Here is an 18557-nt window from a genome sequence, read left to right on the forward strand (position 1 = left end):
TTTGTTTCAAGTTGAAGGCCTTTGGCCTCAACTTGAGGGGGAGTGTTGTCTTGTATTGTTTCTTGCTGTTCTCTTGTGCTTGTCTTGTTGTCGTCTTCTTATCATCTCTTTCTTTCTATTACCTACTATGTCTTTTATGTAGTTCTTCAAGGTGCGCACCAAGTATTTGATAAAATGTCTAAGAGAGGTGTGGTGCCTTGTTTTTCATCTTTCCTCTGTCTTCTTCTCTACGACGCACACCAAGTGTTTGATCAAATGTCCGAAAGCGGTGTAGTGCCTTGTTTGTATTCTTTTCGTTGCAAGTTGAAGGTATTTGACCTTCAAATTGAGGGGGAGTGTTTTCATGTAGTTCTTTGTGTCTTTTCTTAGGAGTGTTGTCCACTTTGTTGTCTTTTCTTGAGGGGGAGTGTTGTTAGTGTTGTCTTTGTCTTCTTAAGGGAGTGTTGTCTTGTTTTTATGTCTCTTTGTGTTGTTCGGCTTTATGCCTTATCCCTTCATGTTATCTTCTTCCTCCTTTTTCGGGCGATGGCTTCCATATCCATCGTTGGTCGGCTCTTTTCAGGCGACGATGTTCATGCTGTCGACCTTGTCTCCAGGCGATGATGTCCCCATCGTTGGTTGGTTATCTTCCTCTTCTTATCTTCAGGTGACCATGTTCATGCCGTCGACGTTGTCACCAAACGATGATTTCCCTATCGCTGGTTGGTTATCCTCTTCCTATCTTCTTATATTTTCAGGTGACGATGTTCATACCGTCGACCTAGTCTCCAGATGATGGTTTCCCCATCGTTGGTTGGTTATCCTCTTTCTCTCTATCCCTTCTTTCCGGGCAACAGTTTCTCTGTCGACCTTGTCTTCGATGGTTTCCCCATCAGTTGTTATCCTCTTCATTTTGCATTGTGCTGCTTCACCAATGTTCGTTGTGCGCACCTTTGGTGTGCCCCTTTTGCTTGCTGAATTGTAGCTGTTCTTGCCATGGCGCCTCCATTGCCCTCGATATGCGGATATGTTCGCCGTGCTCTCATTTAGGGGGAGGCCCTATTTGATCGCTCTCGTTGTTGTGCTACTTCAGGGGAGCTACTCTTTTGATGGACATTGATCTCGATGCTGTTCATGGTGGCCTTTGTTTTTTCTTTTATGTTTTTCATTATGTATGTACCACACCAGCTTGAGGATGAGTGTTATACTAAGCTGGATGTGCATGAGCTTCTTGTACTTTTTTAGTTGTTGACGTAGTTCTTTGTAGCAAGCTGGAGCTTCATAGTATATAGACTCCAGCTTGAGGGGGAGTGTTGAATAATGTATTAGGTTAGTTTAGACATTACTTGTATTAGTTAGGGGTATTGTAGTCATTGTATGTTGTTGCCTTAGTTTGGGCCTATATGTACATCATATTCATGAGGAGCTCCCTAGTGGAGACTCTCCATCCTTCACTCCTCTTCTTCTTCCTCTCTTCTAAACCTATTCTCATTTCTAACAGCATATACTAGCTATTTGAAGATCTACCTTATCTTTCTTACTACGAATATTGAAAGAACTGGCGATTTACTGCTGCAGCTTGTGTGTGCTTATTTACCGTACTATGAGTGAGCTTCCTCGTACTTATTGATTGCATAATGTCTTGCTCCTCGCATACCTCAGCTTGTGTGTGCTTATTTACCGTACTATGAGTGAGCTTCGTCGTACTTATTGATTGCATAATGTCTTGCTCCTCGCATACCACCATACTAAAAGTGCCCTAAAAGGGACTCTCACTCTCAAGGCACTACTCCTTACACTCAGCAACCTTCCGCCTACTGCTGCCCCCGCCCTTAGCTCATCAAGTTGCAGCAACATTGAAGGCTTGCTTTTCAGCTGCTTCCTGTTAAGAGGAAAGGCCCGAAAGCGAAAATAGAATTTGGGGTCACAAAGGGCTACACAAGAACATGTTCTGGAAGGAGTCACTGGAGCTGCAGAGCCACCTGCCGAAGAGATCGAGGAAATTCCAAGCATGGCAGTGGAGGAACACTCCTTAGTGTCCCAACCAGTAAGACTACATTCTATTCCTATTTGCTTGTCTTTCATTCCTGAAATTTGTTAATGGAGAACCCTTCCTTCGTTTCAAGAGCTCGAGGGACTTTGGCAGGGTGACCTACTTTCCCCTTGACTTTATGTTCTTGGTATGGATGTATTCTCATGATATCTGTTGGAATTGTCCTCAAGAAATACAATCAGAGGTTTTAAATTAGACCAAGTGGCTACCCCTGTCATATATCTGCTTTATGCGGATGTCTGCATCCTATTTTTAAAAAATTCCACTGGTGTTACTAAAAGAGCTTCAAAGGCCCTCATCTCGTTTTGCATAGCCTCGGGTCAGTTGGTGAACTTTACCAAGTCACATTCCTACTTCAGTCCTCCACCCCGGCTTGGCTTATATGAAGACACGGTAGGATTTTAGGGATGAATGAAGGTACATTCCCCTTCAAGTACCTGGTTATTCCCTTAAAGTAGGCTTGCTTAACAAGGAAGACTGTAGGCCACAACAAACCTCTCCCTTCTTGTGTGCTTGCATGCTAGAGTCGTGAAAGGGAGGCTTTGCTGACCGCTTTTAGAGAACCAATGTAACCGAAAAACCTATACCTATAGGCAAGTGCAGTGAGGGCCCTCTCGGGTGAGGGACCGAATGGAACGACTAAACCGATATGGGCATGCCTGGCCGCAGTATAAAACCTCTCCCTGAACCGGTACGGGCACAGGCATGGAGGGGGCGCGTTGCGCCGGCTAGAATATGAAAAGAATAGAAGCCCTAAACCCCTCAGTGAAGTGAGGGGACCAAATAGAACGACTAAACCGATACGGGCAAGTGGAGGTCGAATAAAAACCAGTCAAGGCTCTAATAATTAATGCTCCATAAATTTATAATCTCTTATATATTATTGCTCGTACCAGGAATCGACATTGTTTTTATGCGGATATTAAAATCTCTTATTTTTAATATTTAATACAAAAATATAGTGATACAAGGTATAAGTGATTACACTCTTAGGAAATGTTCCTCAAATCACATACATGTGAACATTCATGTTGTTGAAAGTACATATTGTAAGTAAATACTTACTCCATATAGGTACATGGAATGTTCTTTAGTCTTTTCAGTGGAATTTGTTGTGATGGTTGTCGCAGCAATGGATTCTAGTGTTGCAGTGGCAGAGGCACTAATGATAGATGCGGGTAAGGAGACCAATGCCTTGTAGTGGCAGTAGGAGGTCGACAGACATGTATAAAGTAGGTATAAAACCGGGTGCACCGGAGACATGGGCATGGCATGGCATGGACAAAGAGTTGGACGAAGGAAGTGCCACGTAACTAGGGGCAACGGGCGGGGTGATGGACAACACCCGTATGATAGTTAATAGTCTCTAGTATCTTATATAAAACGCCGCCACCAACAATATTAATTATTAGAGCCCCAACTTGTAATTAGGTTTACACCCGCAAACATGCAATATTCAAAAGAAAATCTATCATCCAGAAAACTTACCAATCTGCATTGTATGTGTGAACACCCGAAATTTTGATGCTCAACATCCCCTTACTCCAAATTTCGTTTACCGTTGAAAGGGGAGGGCGATTTTGTCCTTGGAATCCTACTAGGGTTAGGACTCTTAATTGAAAACTATTAATACATTCTTTAGGGTTCTGCAGAACATAATTCAACCCTAATCTCTTCTGTAGCCCTAAAAGAGAGAGAAAACCCAATTGAAGGAGACGAAGAAATCGGAGACGCGAATCGAGGTAAGAATTTAAATCCACGTTTATAATTCATAGGTGTAATTATAGAAAAATAAAACAAGAGATCGAAGAATTGAAAATAAGATTAAGATGTTAGGATGATATACGATAATTTAAGGGATGAATCTAAAAATCCCTAAGAGATTAAAAACATGTATAAAACCCTAAGAATTGAGTTTTTGACTTATGCCTTAAAAGCTTAGATTAATTTTGGTAATTAGATTTGAGGATTTTCGAGCGTGAAATTGGCTTAGATCGATTCCTCTTGTTGATACGAATCCAATGGATCCGACCACGCGCGAATTGGAGCTAAAACAAGAAAATTATGGTCCGTTGAAGTTTTAGAAAAATCGGGGACGAATCTGGAATTATTACAGAAAAATCCAGTCTGTGTCTTCGGGCGGTCAAAGGTTTTGAGCGGGCGTCTGAACACAGAAACTCGAGAGTGGGTTTTCTCTGGAAAATCTCAGGGGGTCCGAAGGGGGCGTCCTAACGCTGAAATTTGTGAAAACTTTGGAAATTCATAACTTCTTCATTTCTTGTCCGTTTTCGATGCTCTTGTACTCTACAGACATGCAGGAAACGACTTATTTCTGTTAAGAATAGTTTCAAGAAGCTTTGGAAACTTTATAATATTTATAATTCTAAAATACTAAAAAGAACCCTAGGACGGTTTACCGATTCTTTTCTGATTAAGCACCAAAGGGTGTCTTGTGTTAGTGGAAGGATATATATGCCTTATATTACTGATGGAACTCATAGGGAATATTGATACTATTGATTGTAGGTAACCACGGTGTACTGTGAAAAGGATTTCGAACTTCAATCGAGTTGAGTAATAAGGGACTATACTGATGGGTTATCCCAAACTTTTTTGACAATATTCTTATTGTTCACATGCTTTACTGTATGAAAACCAATTCAGATTATTGATTATTGCACCCTATTGAATGTTGAAAACCGTGAGACCTTATAGATTGAGACTGTACACCCATTATGAACCTTTTTGAACCACATGCTATTGAATACCTAACCTTCTGAATATCGAATCGGTTTTTCTTGAGATGCTAGTTTATTTCTGGGCCCTTAGCCAATGGGGGAATGCATAATACCTTTGGCACTTAGATATCACTGGCCAGTGTAATTACTGTCATATAATAGACATATATCGAATTAATAAACATAGCACTATCGATGTCTCAAAAAATTCTGACCTATCGAATTTGACACCCATATCGAATATTGAAATTGAATGATGCCTTATTTCTGAAATTGATGCCCATTGAACTACCAATTACTGTTATCATTGAATGCCTTATTGTATTTTCATTGCTTTTGCTTTTGATGCCATATCTGTTAGTGTAGTTTATTATTACATCACATGAGCGCGTTTAGCTCACCCTTATTTAACAATTTTCAGATCCCGAGGCATGATTCCAGCTTGACGTTTGAGTAGCGAGGGAGGATTTTCTGAAGATTTCATTATTTGCTTTATTAGGTTACTAGTGAGTATTAGAGAGCTTTAGAATCATTTATTTTATTCCTTTAGCATTAGGATGAGAGAAATTGAATATGGATTGTAATGGATTTATTTACTTTGAGGTTGAATGATTATTTGGATTTAATTTGTTGAGCATGGTTTTGTGTATTGCTAGCCTTGCATGCTTGTGAAGGCAACTTTACAGGTATATGGCGTTGTCGCACCACTAAGCCTTGTGATTATAAATTAATATGTTTGTGAGTGGCTTGGGGCGTGATAGAAAAGTGGTATCAGACCCTAGGCTTTAGGTCCTAGGTGTTAGAAATTTGAGAAGTGAGGATTGACTAGAAAATTTGGTTGTTAGAATTAAGCAAGTTCTTCGCAGATTTTTGAGAGAATGATTTGAGACCTTTTGAGACTTAAGGGGTCATTGAGGAGTTTGTAAACCAAAGAAATTTTAGTCATGACCTAATACATTGTTAGAATCCAGAGTATGGTACTAAGAACTAGTGAGTTTATAGATCAATTTTATGCATAGTGAGAACCTTAGAAGCACGAAGCGGGTGCGGGAGCGGGGGCGGAGGCGGGAGCGGGGGCGGGGAAGCGTGGGGTCTAGAAGAGTCTAAGTTTGGGAGCGCCATGGGAGCGTACATGTAATATTTTATTTATATATCTTTCAAAATTCAAGTACATCAAAAAATAATAGTTTCAAACCATTTTCATATGTATCTTTCAAAATTTAAGTACATAAAATAGCAATAATTTCTAACTATCTTCACCATCTTCATTTACGTACACTTGTTCCTCACGCCTTCTGAAAATGCACAAGCCTTTGTGCTTGCTCCAATGAATTACTTTGAAGTGTTGGAGAAGTTCGATGCAAGGAAGTTAGTAGTGAGACTTATGGAGTAATAGAAGCAGGTGAGAGCGTCATGAGAGCAATTCCTGTCACTTTGGGGTCGCGCTCCCTGGAAGCTCCTTTCTAAGGAGCGCCGAATCGAGGTTCGGAGGTGGGAGCGGCACCCCGAGGGAAGATTCCTGCTTCTAAGGTGAGAACTCAAGCTTGTAACCATCTAGGCAGTTACAGGTTAACCAAAGAATTTAGATATTTGGAGAACTCATCATTTGATTTTGAGAACTATTGACTATTTTTCGTGAATGGAGATGATAACACTAAGAACTAGTAAAATATTGGATTTGATTCAGTACATTGCGAGAGATTAGGCAGACGATTATGAAAGTTATTAAGAACTAGTCTATGAACTCACAGATTTGGAAGAACCAATTGTGATATGTAGGCTAATAAGTCCTTGTTTGAATCTGACAACTATCAGAATTCAGCTTGATGACTCTGTAAGCGGTGATAAAGGATTGTTTATTCATACGAATAAGGAAATATTGAAAATATGATAGTATAGAAAATGGCAAGTGTTTATTTGAACATGGGTAAATTGATTAATTATTAAGGAAGGATTTTATATAAGATTGAAGATATTGATTTTAAGGCAATTATCGATTAAATTCGGAAGATTAGTCATTGTTGATGAATATTTACGAGGATGGCATGATGGGCTTGTATGCAACAGGGACGCTTGGTTGCACATGAGTTGTGCTATTAGAGACCACACGATAGATTCACGTGCACCAGGAACGCTTGGTTCAGCATGTGGATTATCGTGTTGGAATGAGATGAGATGAGATGGTATGATGAGTTCGCATGCACCAGGGAAGCTTGGTTCAATATGTGGATTTGTTGTACTTGTGTGAAGAAAGTTTAGTCTCTCATAAGAATTTAGAGCCTTTGGTCTTGCATGTGAGTTAGCTGTGTTGATATGGGACAGAATAGTGAGTTTGTATGTATCTAGAGTGCTCAATTTGATATGAGAATTAGTTAGTTATGAGATATGCAAATATAGTTAGATCATTTGAACTAGGGGCATTTGATTTAGCATATGAGTAAATCGCGCTGGTATGGGACGGTGTGGTAAATTTATGTGCACTGGAGGCCCTTAGTTTTGTATCTGAAATACTCCGTTCATCCTATATTCCTCTTTGATAAGTTTTCGATTGATTTGCCTTGTCTTGAGCCCATCATCGTCAAGACATGATTGATTGTAATAAGATCTAATGAAAGTACGAAATATCTCTGATCCAATAAGAATTCTGTATCCTACCCTTATATTTTTCCATTTTCCATGGTAAAGTTCTGGTTATCTTCCGATCAGTCTAGTTAACCAAATTAGATCGAAAGCCAGTAACCAAATCTGAATAAATTTTGTTAAATCTACATTTTGACTTGGGAAAATCGAATTTAACTATTATCGTTCCGTGCGCTATAATTGTCCAAATTTGATCCTAAGTCTTACCATAATCTCAATTTGCTAATCAAAGAGATGAATTTAGTACATCGGTAAACATGAAAGGTATATGTGTTTCCAAGTTTGAAATTTGGTATGAGTCATTGTAATACACCATTATTCCACCTCTTAGGTGACCTTTGAGTCTTTGTTTGTCACTGAAAAATCTTGATATGGAGAGCCCTTAAAATAAATTAATTTAGTATTGAACTGGGTAGGCAAAGACCCCCCTCAAAAAAAAAAAATACGATATTTGAATTTAGTAGTGAAACTTGAACCTTCTGAATATATTAGAATGAGAATGTGTAATAATTGGAACTCTTTGGATCGATCTGTATTTAGAATTGAAATTTTGAATCCCTCAAGAATATGACTAAGTGGACTTTGAAAAAAAAAATTGATGCACGTTTGAATCCTTTATATCCTATTAGATTATGACCATGTGAACTTTGATATTGGACATACATCTTTTCTTTTTACCCCTTTGAACCCTATTGGAAGTTGACCATGAGAACCATGAGAACTTTGATTTCTCATTCTGTGTTTGAAACTTACCCCATAGGAATTGTCCTATGTTAGAGCTTCCTTATGATAGATATGAAGTAACCACCTTTGTTATGGAGAATCACTGACTGTTCACAAGTTGGACCCCATCTTTAGAAATATAATGAACAAATGAATACGAACCTAATTTTGTTTAATCCTACAAGTGTACTATTAAGGTATACAATTGAATGTAAGGAACTGAATTATTATTATAAGTATTAAGGAAAACTATTTTTATGGAATTATGTAAATATTGATTAGATTACTAGCCTAGAGCTACTTCTGTTTTCTGTGATTCCGTGAGCCGATTTGATAGAGGCAATCCTCAGGTGAATTACTCTATTAATAGCCTCAATCTTTATGATAGTAATGGATTGAAACTCTATGTATCTTTACAAAGACATTCGGCTATATACTGATTGGATGGTCTGATATTTTGGAATAGGGTGTCCAAGGGATTAGAGGAGGATACCCACTCGGCGTTATACTTTTTGGGAAAGCCTATATTGGGATTATCATTCGAATTTGGCATCGCCTCACATCCTCAGACAATAGTCACTCTAAGGGAAAGATGTGAATTTTGGTACATAATTTCAGAGTATGTATGATTCAATTGATAAGAAGGTGCGGGGATAACCTATCCTTAGCTGAATTTGCTTATAGTGATTGTTATCGAGATAGTATTCAGATGAATCCATTTGAGGTTTGGAATAGAAGAGGATCCCGATCCCCAATATGTTAGGACTATGTTGTGGAAAGGAATTTATTGAGATTCGAACCAGATCGATAATTTTTCGAAAGGTCCGATTGATCTGAGAATGCCTTTTTACAGGTCAGAGTCAGCAAAAGAGTTAAGCTGAGATTAGAAGAAGGGAATTGGAATTTCAGGTCGCAAATCATGACTTTTTAGTATCACCCACTAGAGGGTGATGCAATTCGGAACCTTTGGAAAAATTAAGTTTAGATACTTTGAACCTATTGAAATTTTGGACAAAGTGGGACATTACCTTACAAATTCGCATTGCCGCCTTCTTTGGCAAATGTGCATATTGAATTCCATGTATCTGTGCTACGAAAGTATGTGTTTGATCTCAATCATATTTGTCTAACTAAAACGTGTACAATTGAAAGAAAGACTTATCTTATGACGAACGACCTGTTCGGATAGTGGATCATAAAGATCAGGTGCTTATGAGACACACCGTGACCTATGTTATGTTATAGTTTAGTACCAGAAAAGTGGTGGAAAAAATGACAGAAAAGTTTAGTGGCAGAATCTTTTGGAAGGCAATGTTACTTGGAAGATTGGAAGACTAAAGGTCTGTTTCTGTTCAATGACTCAGGTACGTTACAAATTAAATTTCGAGGACGAAATTTTTGTAAGAGGGGTAGAATGTGAACACCCGAAATTTTGATGCCCAAAATACACTTACTCCAAATTTCGTTTACCGTTGAAAGGGGAGGGTGTTTTTGTCCTTAAAATCCTATAAATAAGGACAAGGACATAATTCAACCCTTAATTGAAAACTATAAATACATTCTTTAGAGTTCTGCAGAACATAATTCAATCTCTTCTGCAGCCCTAAAAGAGAGAAAACCCAATTGAAGGAGACGAAGATTGATACCAAGAAATCGGAGACGCGAATCGAGGAAAGAATTTAAACCCACGTTTATAATTCGTAGGTGTAATTAAAGAAAAATAAAACAAGAAATCGAAGAATTGAAAATAAGATTAAGATGTCGGGATGATATACGATAATCTAAGGGATGAATCTATAGATCCCTAAGAGATTAAGAACGTGTATAGAACCCTAAGAATTGAGTTTTGGACTTATGCCCTAAAAGCTTAGATTAATTTTGGTAATTAGATCTGAGGATTTTCGAGTGTGAAATTTGATTAGATGGATTCCTCTCGTCGATAAGAATCTAACGGATCCGACCACGCGCGAATCAGAGCTAAAACAAAAAAGTTATAGTCCGTTGAAGTTTTAGAAAAATCAGGGACAAATCTAGAATTATAGTAGAAAAACCCAGTCTGTGTCTTCAGGCGTCCAAAGGTTTTGAGCAGGCGTCCGAACGTAGGAACCTGAGAGTGGGTTTTCTCTGAAAAATCTCAAAGGCGTCCGAACGCAGGAATTTGTGAAAACTTTGGAAATTCATAACTTTTTTGTTTCTTGTCCGTTTTTTACACTCTTGTACTCTACGGATATGCCGGAAACGACTTTTTTCTGTTAAAAATAGTTTCAAGTAGCTTTGGAAACTTTATAATAGTGATAATTCTAAAATACTAAAAAGAACCCTAGGACGATTTACCGATTCTTTTCTGATTGAGAAGCAAAGGGTGTCTTGTGTCAGTGGAAGGATATATATGCCTTATAGGACTGATATTAATGATGGAACTCATAGGGAATATTGATACTATTGATTGTAGGTAACCAAGGTGTACTGTGAAAAGGATTTCGAACTTCAATCGAGGTGAGTGATAGGGGACTATACTGATGGGTTATCCCAAACCTTTTTGACAATATTCTTATTGTTCACATGTTTTACTGTTTGAAAACTAATTCAGATTATTGATTATTGCACCCTATTGCATGTTGAAAACCATGAGACCTTATAGATTGAGACTGTACACCCATTATGAACTTTTTTGAACCACATGCTATTGAATACCTAACCTTCTGAATATCGAATCGGTTTTTTTGAGATGCTAGTTTAGTTCTGGACCCTTAGCCAATGGGGGAATGCTTAATACCTTTGGCACTTAGATACCACTGGCCAGTGTAATTACTGTCATATAGTAGACATATATCGAATCATTAAACATAGCACTATTGATATCTCAAGAAACTCTGACCTATCGAATTTGACACCCATATCGAATATTGAAATTGAATGATGCCTTATTTCTGAAATTGAACTACCAATTACTGTTATCATTGATTGCCTTACCGTATTTTGATTGCTTTTGCTTTTGATGCCATATCTGTTAGTGTAGTTTCTTATTACATCACATGAGCGCGTTTAGCTCACCCTTATTTAACAAATTTCAGTTCCCGAGACGTGATTCCAGCTTGACGCTGGAGCAGTGGGGAAGGACTGTCTGAAGATTTCGTTATTTTCTTTATTAGGTTACTAGTGAGTATTAGAGAGCTTTAGACTCATTTATTTTATTTTCTTTAGCATTGGGATGAGAGAAATTGAATATGGATTGTAATGGATTTATTTACTTTGAGGTTGAATGGTTATTTGGATTTAGACGTGATTCCAGCTTGACGCTGGAGCAGCGAGGGAGGATAGTCTGAAGATTTCATTATTTTCTTTATTAGGTTACTAGAGTATTATAGAGCTTTAGACTCATTTATTTTATTTTCTTTCACATTGGGATGAGAGAAATTGAATATGGGTTGTAATTGATTTATTTACTTTGAGGTTGAATGGTTATTTGGATTTAGTTTGTTGAGCATGGTTTTGTGTATTGCTAGCCTTGCATACTTGTGAAGACAACTTTACAGGTATGTGGCACTGTCGCACCCCTAAGGCTTGTGATTATAAATTAATATGCTTGTGAGTGGTTGGGGGCGTGACAGTGTGTGTAGAGCTGTCTAGATGTTAATTGTCTTTGTATAACATGCCATGACTTAGGGAGGACGTGTGTAACTTAGAATAAGGTGGAGTGCTTCCATGTGTGAATTCCTCACCCAAGAAACATGACAGAGCTCTATTTCTGCTATCCAGTTTCAGCGGCAAAGTTAGCTTTTTGTTGAGTCCAATCACAATTGTTTCGAGGCCTCTACTAGCACGTAGCAGAAGCGTTTCATGCATTAAATCTTCTTTGTTTTGGGGGCAGCTCGACAAACAGCATCTCTAAGATCGGACACAATTTCAACAGTTGTGAGCTGCGTCTGCGGTGCATATTTATAATTTGTCAGTCGATATCCATGTCGGGAATCGACTGAGCTTTTAACAGCTATCCAAACAGCTCTGGCAACCCTCTTTTAGTTGTCTTCTTGTTGTGGTTTGGCTTAACTGTTAGTAGACTTTCTCTCAGGAATTTCTTGCCTTCCAACCTCTGGAATTGGCACAAGGCAACGACTGCTACCAGCATTTTGCCAAAAACTGAGTTTTTGATAGATCCATCCGTATGAGGATGGCAAATCCTAAGTATGTGAACTAGTGGGGCTTGCATCAAATGGATAAATTTGCTGTGAAGATGTCCAGTTGTGGAGAAAGTGGTTTCACAGGTGTCAAAAGTCATGTGGTTGCTTAGACCAAGTCTTTCTAGTTTATTAATTGTGTTGTTGGTAGTTTAGTGAGGTGTGATGTTGTTACTGCATCTTATGGGAGTAGTGGAGTTGTTAGGAAAATAGTTTTTGCGTGTTTGTATGTATATATTAAGATGTGTTTATGAATGAAAAGGGGGGATTGAAAACCCAACTAACTTTCTTGTGGTAGGTTCCGACCCTAACCGGAACAAGTTATATCTGCAATTTTCTTTGTTTTTATCAGATCTCCACCACTCTCATCCACAGTTTTGGAAAGATCTCTCCTCCCTACTTTGGAATAATTCCCTCTATTCTTAATAGGAAGATCTTCTTCTCCTCCTTAGGTCTCGATCATGATTTTGCACAAGGATTGTCAGAGGGATTTCAAAGAACTGATCACCTACCTTCTCTAGTATGTTTCAAGAAGCTACTTTATAAAGATAGATTTAATATTAGAATGGTTGAGAAAAGTAATTGTGCTACTGAATTTTTGGTGGACTAATGAAATCACATTATATCAAATAATTTTGAAAACTATTTTATGTGAATCGTTTCTAAATCGTTTTATAAGAAAGTTATTTTGGGGAAGTGATTTTGCTATTGAATGCATGGTTTAAAATTTCGGTTCCGGTACTGGTTTCGGATCCCTGAAATTTCGAAATTTCGACCGAAATCCGGCGAAACAAAGAAAAGAATATTTTATTCAATATTAAATTTCGGCCGAAATTTCGGTGAAATATTAAATTAATTAAGAAAACAGGTTTTTTGGGTGAAATTTCGAAAAAATCGAAATTTCGACTTTAATTCAGAAATTTAGAGCGAAATTCTGAAATTTCGGCCGAAATAAAATACCATTTCGGGTTTTCATGATTTCGGTGTCAATCTCCACCGAATCAGATTTGGGTCGAAATTTAAAACAATGATTGAATGTCATTTGAGACCCAAAATCTTTGAAAAAGAACGTGTTATTGAATTTTATTTGATAGAAAGTATTGGTTTAAGTTAATTATTCGTATAAGTATGTAAAATGGTTATTTGATATGTATCACTAGAAATTGCTTTCATTACGATAATTAAAGTATTGACTTTGGATTGTGAACGTATTAAACATTGTGATTCTCTAGAATTGCTTTGTTAAACTCTTGATATATTCTGTTTTGTATTTGTTTTAGACTCTTAGCCTGACTATGGTCTGGACCCTACCAATTGGGGGTCAAACATTGGTCGTTTGACTATGTTTTCTTTTACACGTGCTATGTCTGTAAACCCCATGTAAGGATGATATGTGGTCTTCAACCTTGCCGCATGGATGCTATCTTGTTTTCGACCCTGCCACTTGGGTGATATGTGGAGTTTGGTCCTCTCACATGAGTAAGTGTAACCGTAATAACAAAGGTTGTAGATTTTCAAAAGTGTTTTCGCAAAGACTATAGATCATTTACATTGTTTTACATTTTGAATTGTATTATGCGAGTGAGATTGCAAAACTATGTAAGAATTATTTGAGAAAATTAATTTTCTTGGAAATATCAATTTTGAAATATTTCATCTCACATACATGATGCGGCTAGTTAAGGCTATTGATTACTTATTGGGTTGTCTAAATCACCCATCATTTACCTTGTTTTAGATGACAGCCGAGTTAATCTGTTCGGAGGTTGGCGGGAGTACATAAAGGAGATCTTTAGAAGTTGGAAAACTTTGTTATTATTGCTCTAAACTCATTGATTAGGGACTTACTTTAAAGATGGTAGTTATGTCATTTCGGAAGATCATATTTTATTTTACTAAAGGGTGACTTGAGAGTTATGTATTTATTGAGATTCGATGATATTATCTATCTGGGCAGTGATAAATCGACCCCCTAATATCTTAAATCTACCCCCATAACTCTCTCCCTTCTATCCCTGTATCTCTCTCTCTCTAAGCACTGCCCTATATGGGGCGATTTAAGATATTTGTTTGTGTGTGTGTGTGGGGGGGGGGGGGTGAAACCTTGGGTATGTGGTTGTTGCAACGTCCCGGTCTTTGTGTTGTGAAACTACTGTTTGGTTGCTTGTTTTGGGGGGATTGTAGGAGTTTCAAATGCATGAGATCTCCCAGAGATCTCCCCAAAGTATGTCTGGTTGTCATTTACACCTTTGACCACTAGACATCATTATTGGTTTTTATCCTAGGTGGCGCCTACGTGGCGGAGATGTCCCCCCCTCGTAATCTTCTCCCCTTTTTTCACCAAAATAGAGAAATTTGTTGGGGGAATTATGAGAGATTCTTGTCTTATTCTTTTCTCTCTCTTCCACCTATATTTTGATAATGACACCCTACATCTTCCACTAATTTCCTCGTGCAACCAAACACTACTCGCAAACCTCCCTCCTAGTATTCTCTCCGTCTTCCATTCTTGTCTAATTCTCTTTTACTTATTTTTCTCCTATTCTCCCAGCCATCTACAAGCAACCAACTAAGCCTTTGTCCCAAACTAGTTGGGGTTGGCATCAGTCTAGATCATATACATGTCCCAAAATTGACGTTAGTATTGATTCCGACTGTGAGATCGCTGCATAATCGTTCACTTTGAGTGGTCACAACTGACCGAAAACAAGCTCATTATATGAAGATTTTATATGATGAATGGGCGTAAAAACACGTAATAGCAGTACCGCCCTTGATATTTGATCCCACAGCAGCTCATTTCTTGAGTAGATGCGGTTGAGAAGATGTTGGATCAAACATCAAGGGCGATGCAGTGGGCCCCTTTAGGTGTTTTATGTCCATTATGTGTTCCCATCATTCGGTGAATTATGGGTGGCCTTTCATGTACAGAATGAGAAACAGTACACGGAGATATTCCGTGCTTCTATTGGTTGATGGATTGTGGACTGCTCACAAACATTATTGTATTGTCGTCTCTGGTGGGCCTACTGTAGAACCCAATCAAAGTAAAAGACACCCATACTACACTAATCAGGATCACAACATTGTGAAACAGCAAGGGAGGGAGGAATCAAGTTGACTCTGGAAGTCTTAAAGAAGCATTACAAGAGGAGCAAAACAAATTGCAAACCAAACCGACAACAACTTCACAGATCATAACTGCAATGATATTTCCACCCCCCCTTTCCACCCAATATTGTGGTGAACTGGTGATCACAAACGAAATAACTTTATTTCCAGTCAAAGAAAAAACACAAGGGGGTGAAAATGCATCCAGTTACACAATAAGACAAATAGAAGGGGTAGAAATATCACTACCAGAGAACAAACTTACCGTCTAGCAAAAGAGCGCGAGAGCCGAGATGAGTGCGCGCGAGCCAGCGGCGGCTTATCGGAAACACCACTTGCAATTGCTGAAATCCGTCCAGATACCACCGGAAAAAATTGTGGTGGGCCCACTCGACGTTGCTCTGTCCCACCAAATTTCACTGGGTGGGGCCCAACACTAACCGCATTCTCACTCTGACAGCCCAACAATCCGTTACCCCTCCTTTTGCTGCTCCCACTGGCAGCCGAAACCTTCATCGATTCCGACTGTACGAATCTAACCTCCTCGTATTCTGATGCGGCGATCGAGAAATTTGTCACGCTTCCACGGTCAAAAGCCTCGGCTGTGGTCACACTCCAATCCACGCTCGCCTCGCTCGGCTCGTACCACTCTGTCGGCGCAATCGATGTAGTCGTCTCGTCGAAACTCCGCCGAAAATTTAAGATTCCATCACCATTTCCAAAGAATCTCCTCGCCTCGAAGTTTGAAACTGATGAGTGAATCATTTGTACATCAGAAGTACAGAAAGAGTTTTGGGTACGGCAATCCAGAGGAGACACTGATGTTGTATCTTCATAAATTTGGTCAAACAAATCCTGTCTACGGTACTTCGGGTACGACGTGGTCTGAGTCGAGAAGCTCTCGATCTCGAACAAGTCCGAGCTCGAATCACTTGCCACATCATCGTCTGCCGGCGGCAGTCTGCCACAGGCCTTCGGGCTTGTCGAGAAAGTGAAGCTCTGCCGACCGACATGGTCGGAAAACGGCATCATCAATCTTCGTTGAAATTCCGTCGACGTCCGAACTAGAGTCTCGTCCTTCGGATTGAATACCTCTATTGAGTCGCGAGGAGGATCTTCCGGTGGACTTGCCGGTTTCCGGCCGTTTATGACAACTTTTCCAGCGGCGGCGGGATTGAGTATAGGAAATGAGAAGCCACCGGAAGGAACTATCCGGCGGCCGATCTCTACTTGCTCTTTTGCCCAATTTCCTGTCATTAATTTCAGGTTTGCCCTTTCCTTAATCACCAAGCTTTTTTCTATTTCCTCTGTTTTCTCTTTTGTTGCTTTATCCTCTGCTTTGAAGATTTGTTTCTTGGGACTCAAACTGCCACTCGAATTGGAATTCAAAGGAGTCAGGATTTTGGGTTCTGAGAATTTCTCTCCAACTTCAACAGATTTTTTCCCAGAGCAGGGGCATTTTCGTCCAAAAACCCATCTTCTTGGAGACCCTTTTTTTAAAGGGAGATTTTTAAGAGAGACGGTAACAGAACCAGGAGGATTTGACAAAAGGCCTGATTGGCTGTTCCAGCTAGCTTCAGAAGAAGCAGTTGGAGTGGCATTAAAAGACCTATTTATGTAATTTCTCCCATACTTATCCACTGATGAAATAGAAGAAGGCCTGGGAATAGTTGAAATTTCACATCTTTCAACTATTCTCTCCAGATTTGAACTTTCAGAAAAAGTCGTTTTGCTTTCGTTCGGATCTGGGTTTTCTTTGAAATACTTTTTTGCATCAAAGATGCTTATCTCCGTGTCACCGGGACGTTCTTGTGAGACTGGTTTTTGGGCTTCTGGTGGAGGATATGTAGAGAAAGAGATGTCTCTGAGATTGGGTTTGGATGAAAATGAGGGGTTAGAAAGAAAGATTTCTTTGGATTCATAAGAAGGTCTATGAGAGATTCCGCCATTGAAGGATGCTCTAACTGTGAGCCTTTCCATCTGTCTGTGAAGAAACAGAGCAGAGAAGTTTGGGAAACTCCTTGAGCATGAATAATTCAATAGTTACTTGAAATTATTCATGATTATATGTAGTGTCGGGTACATCACTTGTTAGTGGTCGAATTCATATTACATGCATATTATTTGAAATGATATTAGCACCTCGTTTTGAGCATTCTGCATTCCTACCAAGTTTGGTTGTCTTTTCTTGGAAATTAAGTTGATTTGAAGATCGGACAACCAAAGTGGAGTTGGAGTGCCGTTATTATAGGAAAGGACAAACAAAAGATGGTGGAAATATTGTTGGCCATACGATATACGTAAGATTTTCAGGTAATGAATGCATACATCATGTTTTTACGTGTTCAATAATGGAACTATACCTTTTAATTTACAAGTAAAAAAACCCAGAAAATGGCTTTTATTTCTGAAATGATAGGTGGCTTGTACTTTTAATTCTTCTTGCCAACTAATGATGCCGTATAGGGAAAAAGACTATTTTGCCTCAAGTGTATATATGGAAGAATAGAGCCATTTTTCTTCTTCATCTACCCCGTATCCATAGTTCCTTTTGCTATGTGTTTCTTGCGTGGACGACGCAAGAGAGCGCCACCGAATGAGGGTTCCTTTTACATTGTTGATGGGACATAAATACGGAACTGCTTTCAGATCTCGCCACGTGTCGTCCATGCACCAATAAAGCCTAACCATCATGAAGAAAGGCGTTGGGAAACGGCAAGACCATACGATCACGACGCGTGTCGCTCTCTCACCGTCCAGACCTCATCATCACAAGTTATGGAAGGAATTATCCGACAAAGCTACGCGCGCCGGCGGAGCGGGAGAAAGGTCCAATCCTGCAAAGGAAGGTTTTCTCTCCATAATGATGAAAAGGTCCGCGCGTCTCCCTTTAAAAGGGAGGGAAGGGAAGAAGAGAAGAGGCTACGTTTTTGAAAGACATCCTTTTTTCTCAGGTCTCACATAACAACCGAAAAAAGAGGCGAGGCAACAACAGAGGAGACTAGGAACTTAATCCCACTCTCCCTGTTAGTCCCATCCGACCCACTCATCCGCACACCCAGGAAAGAACCCGCGCCTTGGCCCTGGTAAACCTGATCGAACCCCTTCCTCTTCTCGCTGTCCTTTATATTGATT

At 39.2% G+C, this 18557-nt stretch overlaps 2 protein-coding genes across 3 annotated transcripts in view; one reads left to right on the plus strand and one right to left on the minus strand.

Moving 5' to 3' along the window:
• LOC143888400 (uncharacterized) overlaps positions 1–11608 on the plus strand; it is a 52528-nt gene extending 40920 nt beyond the window's left edge. Inside the window, exon 7 of one of the 2 annotated variants that reach the window (XR_013254581.1) lies at positions 11208–11608. The gene's annotated coding sequence lies outside the window, so the exon portion shown is untranslated. Of the gene's footprint in view, positions 1–5191; positions 5335–11207 lie in introns of those variants that run through there. The other variant, XR_013254582.1, reaches the window with a different exon arrangement.
• A 3955-nt stretch (positions 11609–15563) lies between these two features.
• Positions 15564–17529, minus strand: LOC143888401 (protein PHYTOCHROME KINASE SUBSTRATE 4-like). The gene has a single exon (XM_077392806.1). The coding sequence runs from the start codon at positions 17400–17402 to the stop codon at positions 15684–15686; it is 1719 nt and encodes a 572-aa protein (XP_077248921.1). The 5' UTR covers positions 17403–17529; the 3' UTR covers positions 15564–15683.
• Positions 17530–18557: the final 1028 nt, after the last annotated feature.

The sequence above is a fragment of the Tasmannia lanceolata genome, unplaced genomic scaffold (genome assembly GCF_043159265.1).
Source record: "Tasmannia lanceolata isolate RefF3 unplaced genomic scaffold, GAP_Taslan_0.1 ptg000012l, whole genome shotgun sequence".
In the NCBI taxonomy this organism is placed as follows: Eukaryota; Viridiplantae; Streptophyta; class Magnoliopsida; order Canellales; family Winteraceae; genus Tasmannia; species Tasmannia lanceolata.

What these genes read in the sequence shown, in the direction of transcription:
- LOC143888401 (XM_077392806.1), bottom strand. Translation starts at nt 17,402, where the DNA reads ATGGAAAGGCTCACAGTTAGAGCATCCTTCAATGGCGGAATCTCTCAT.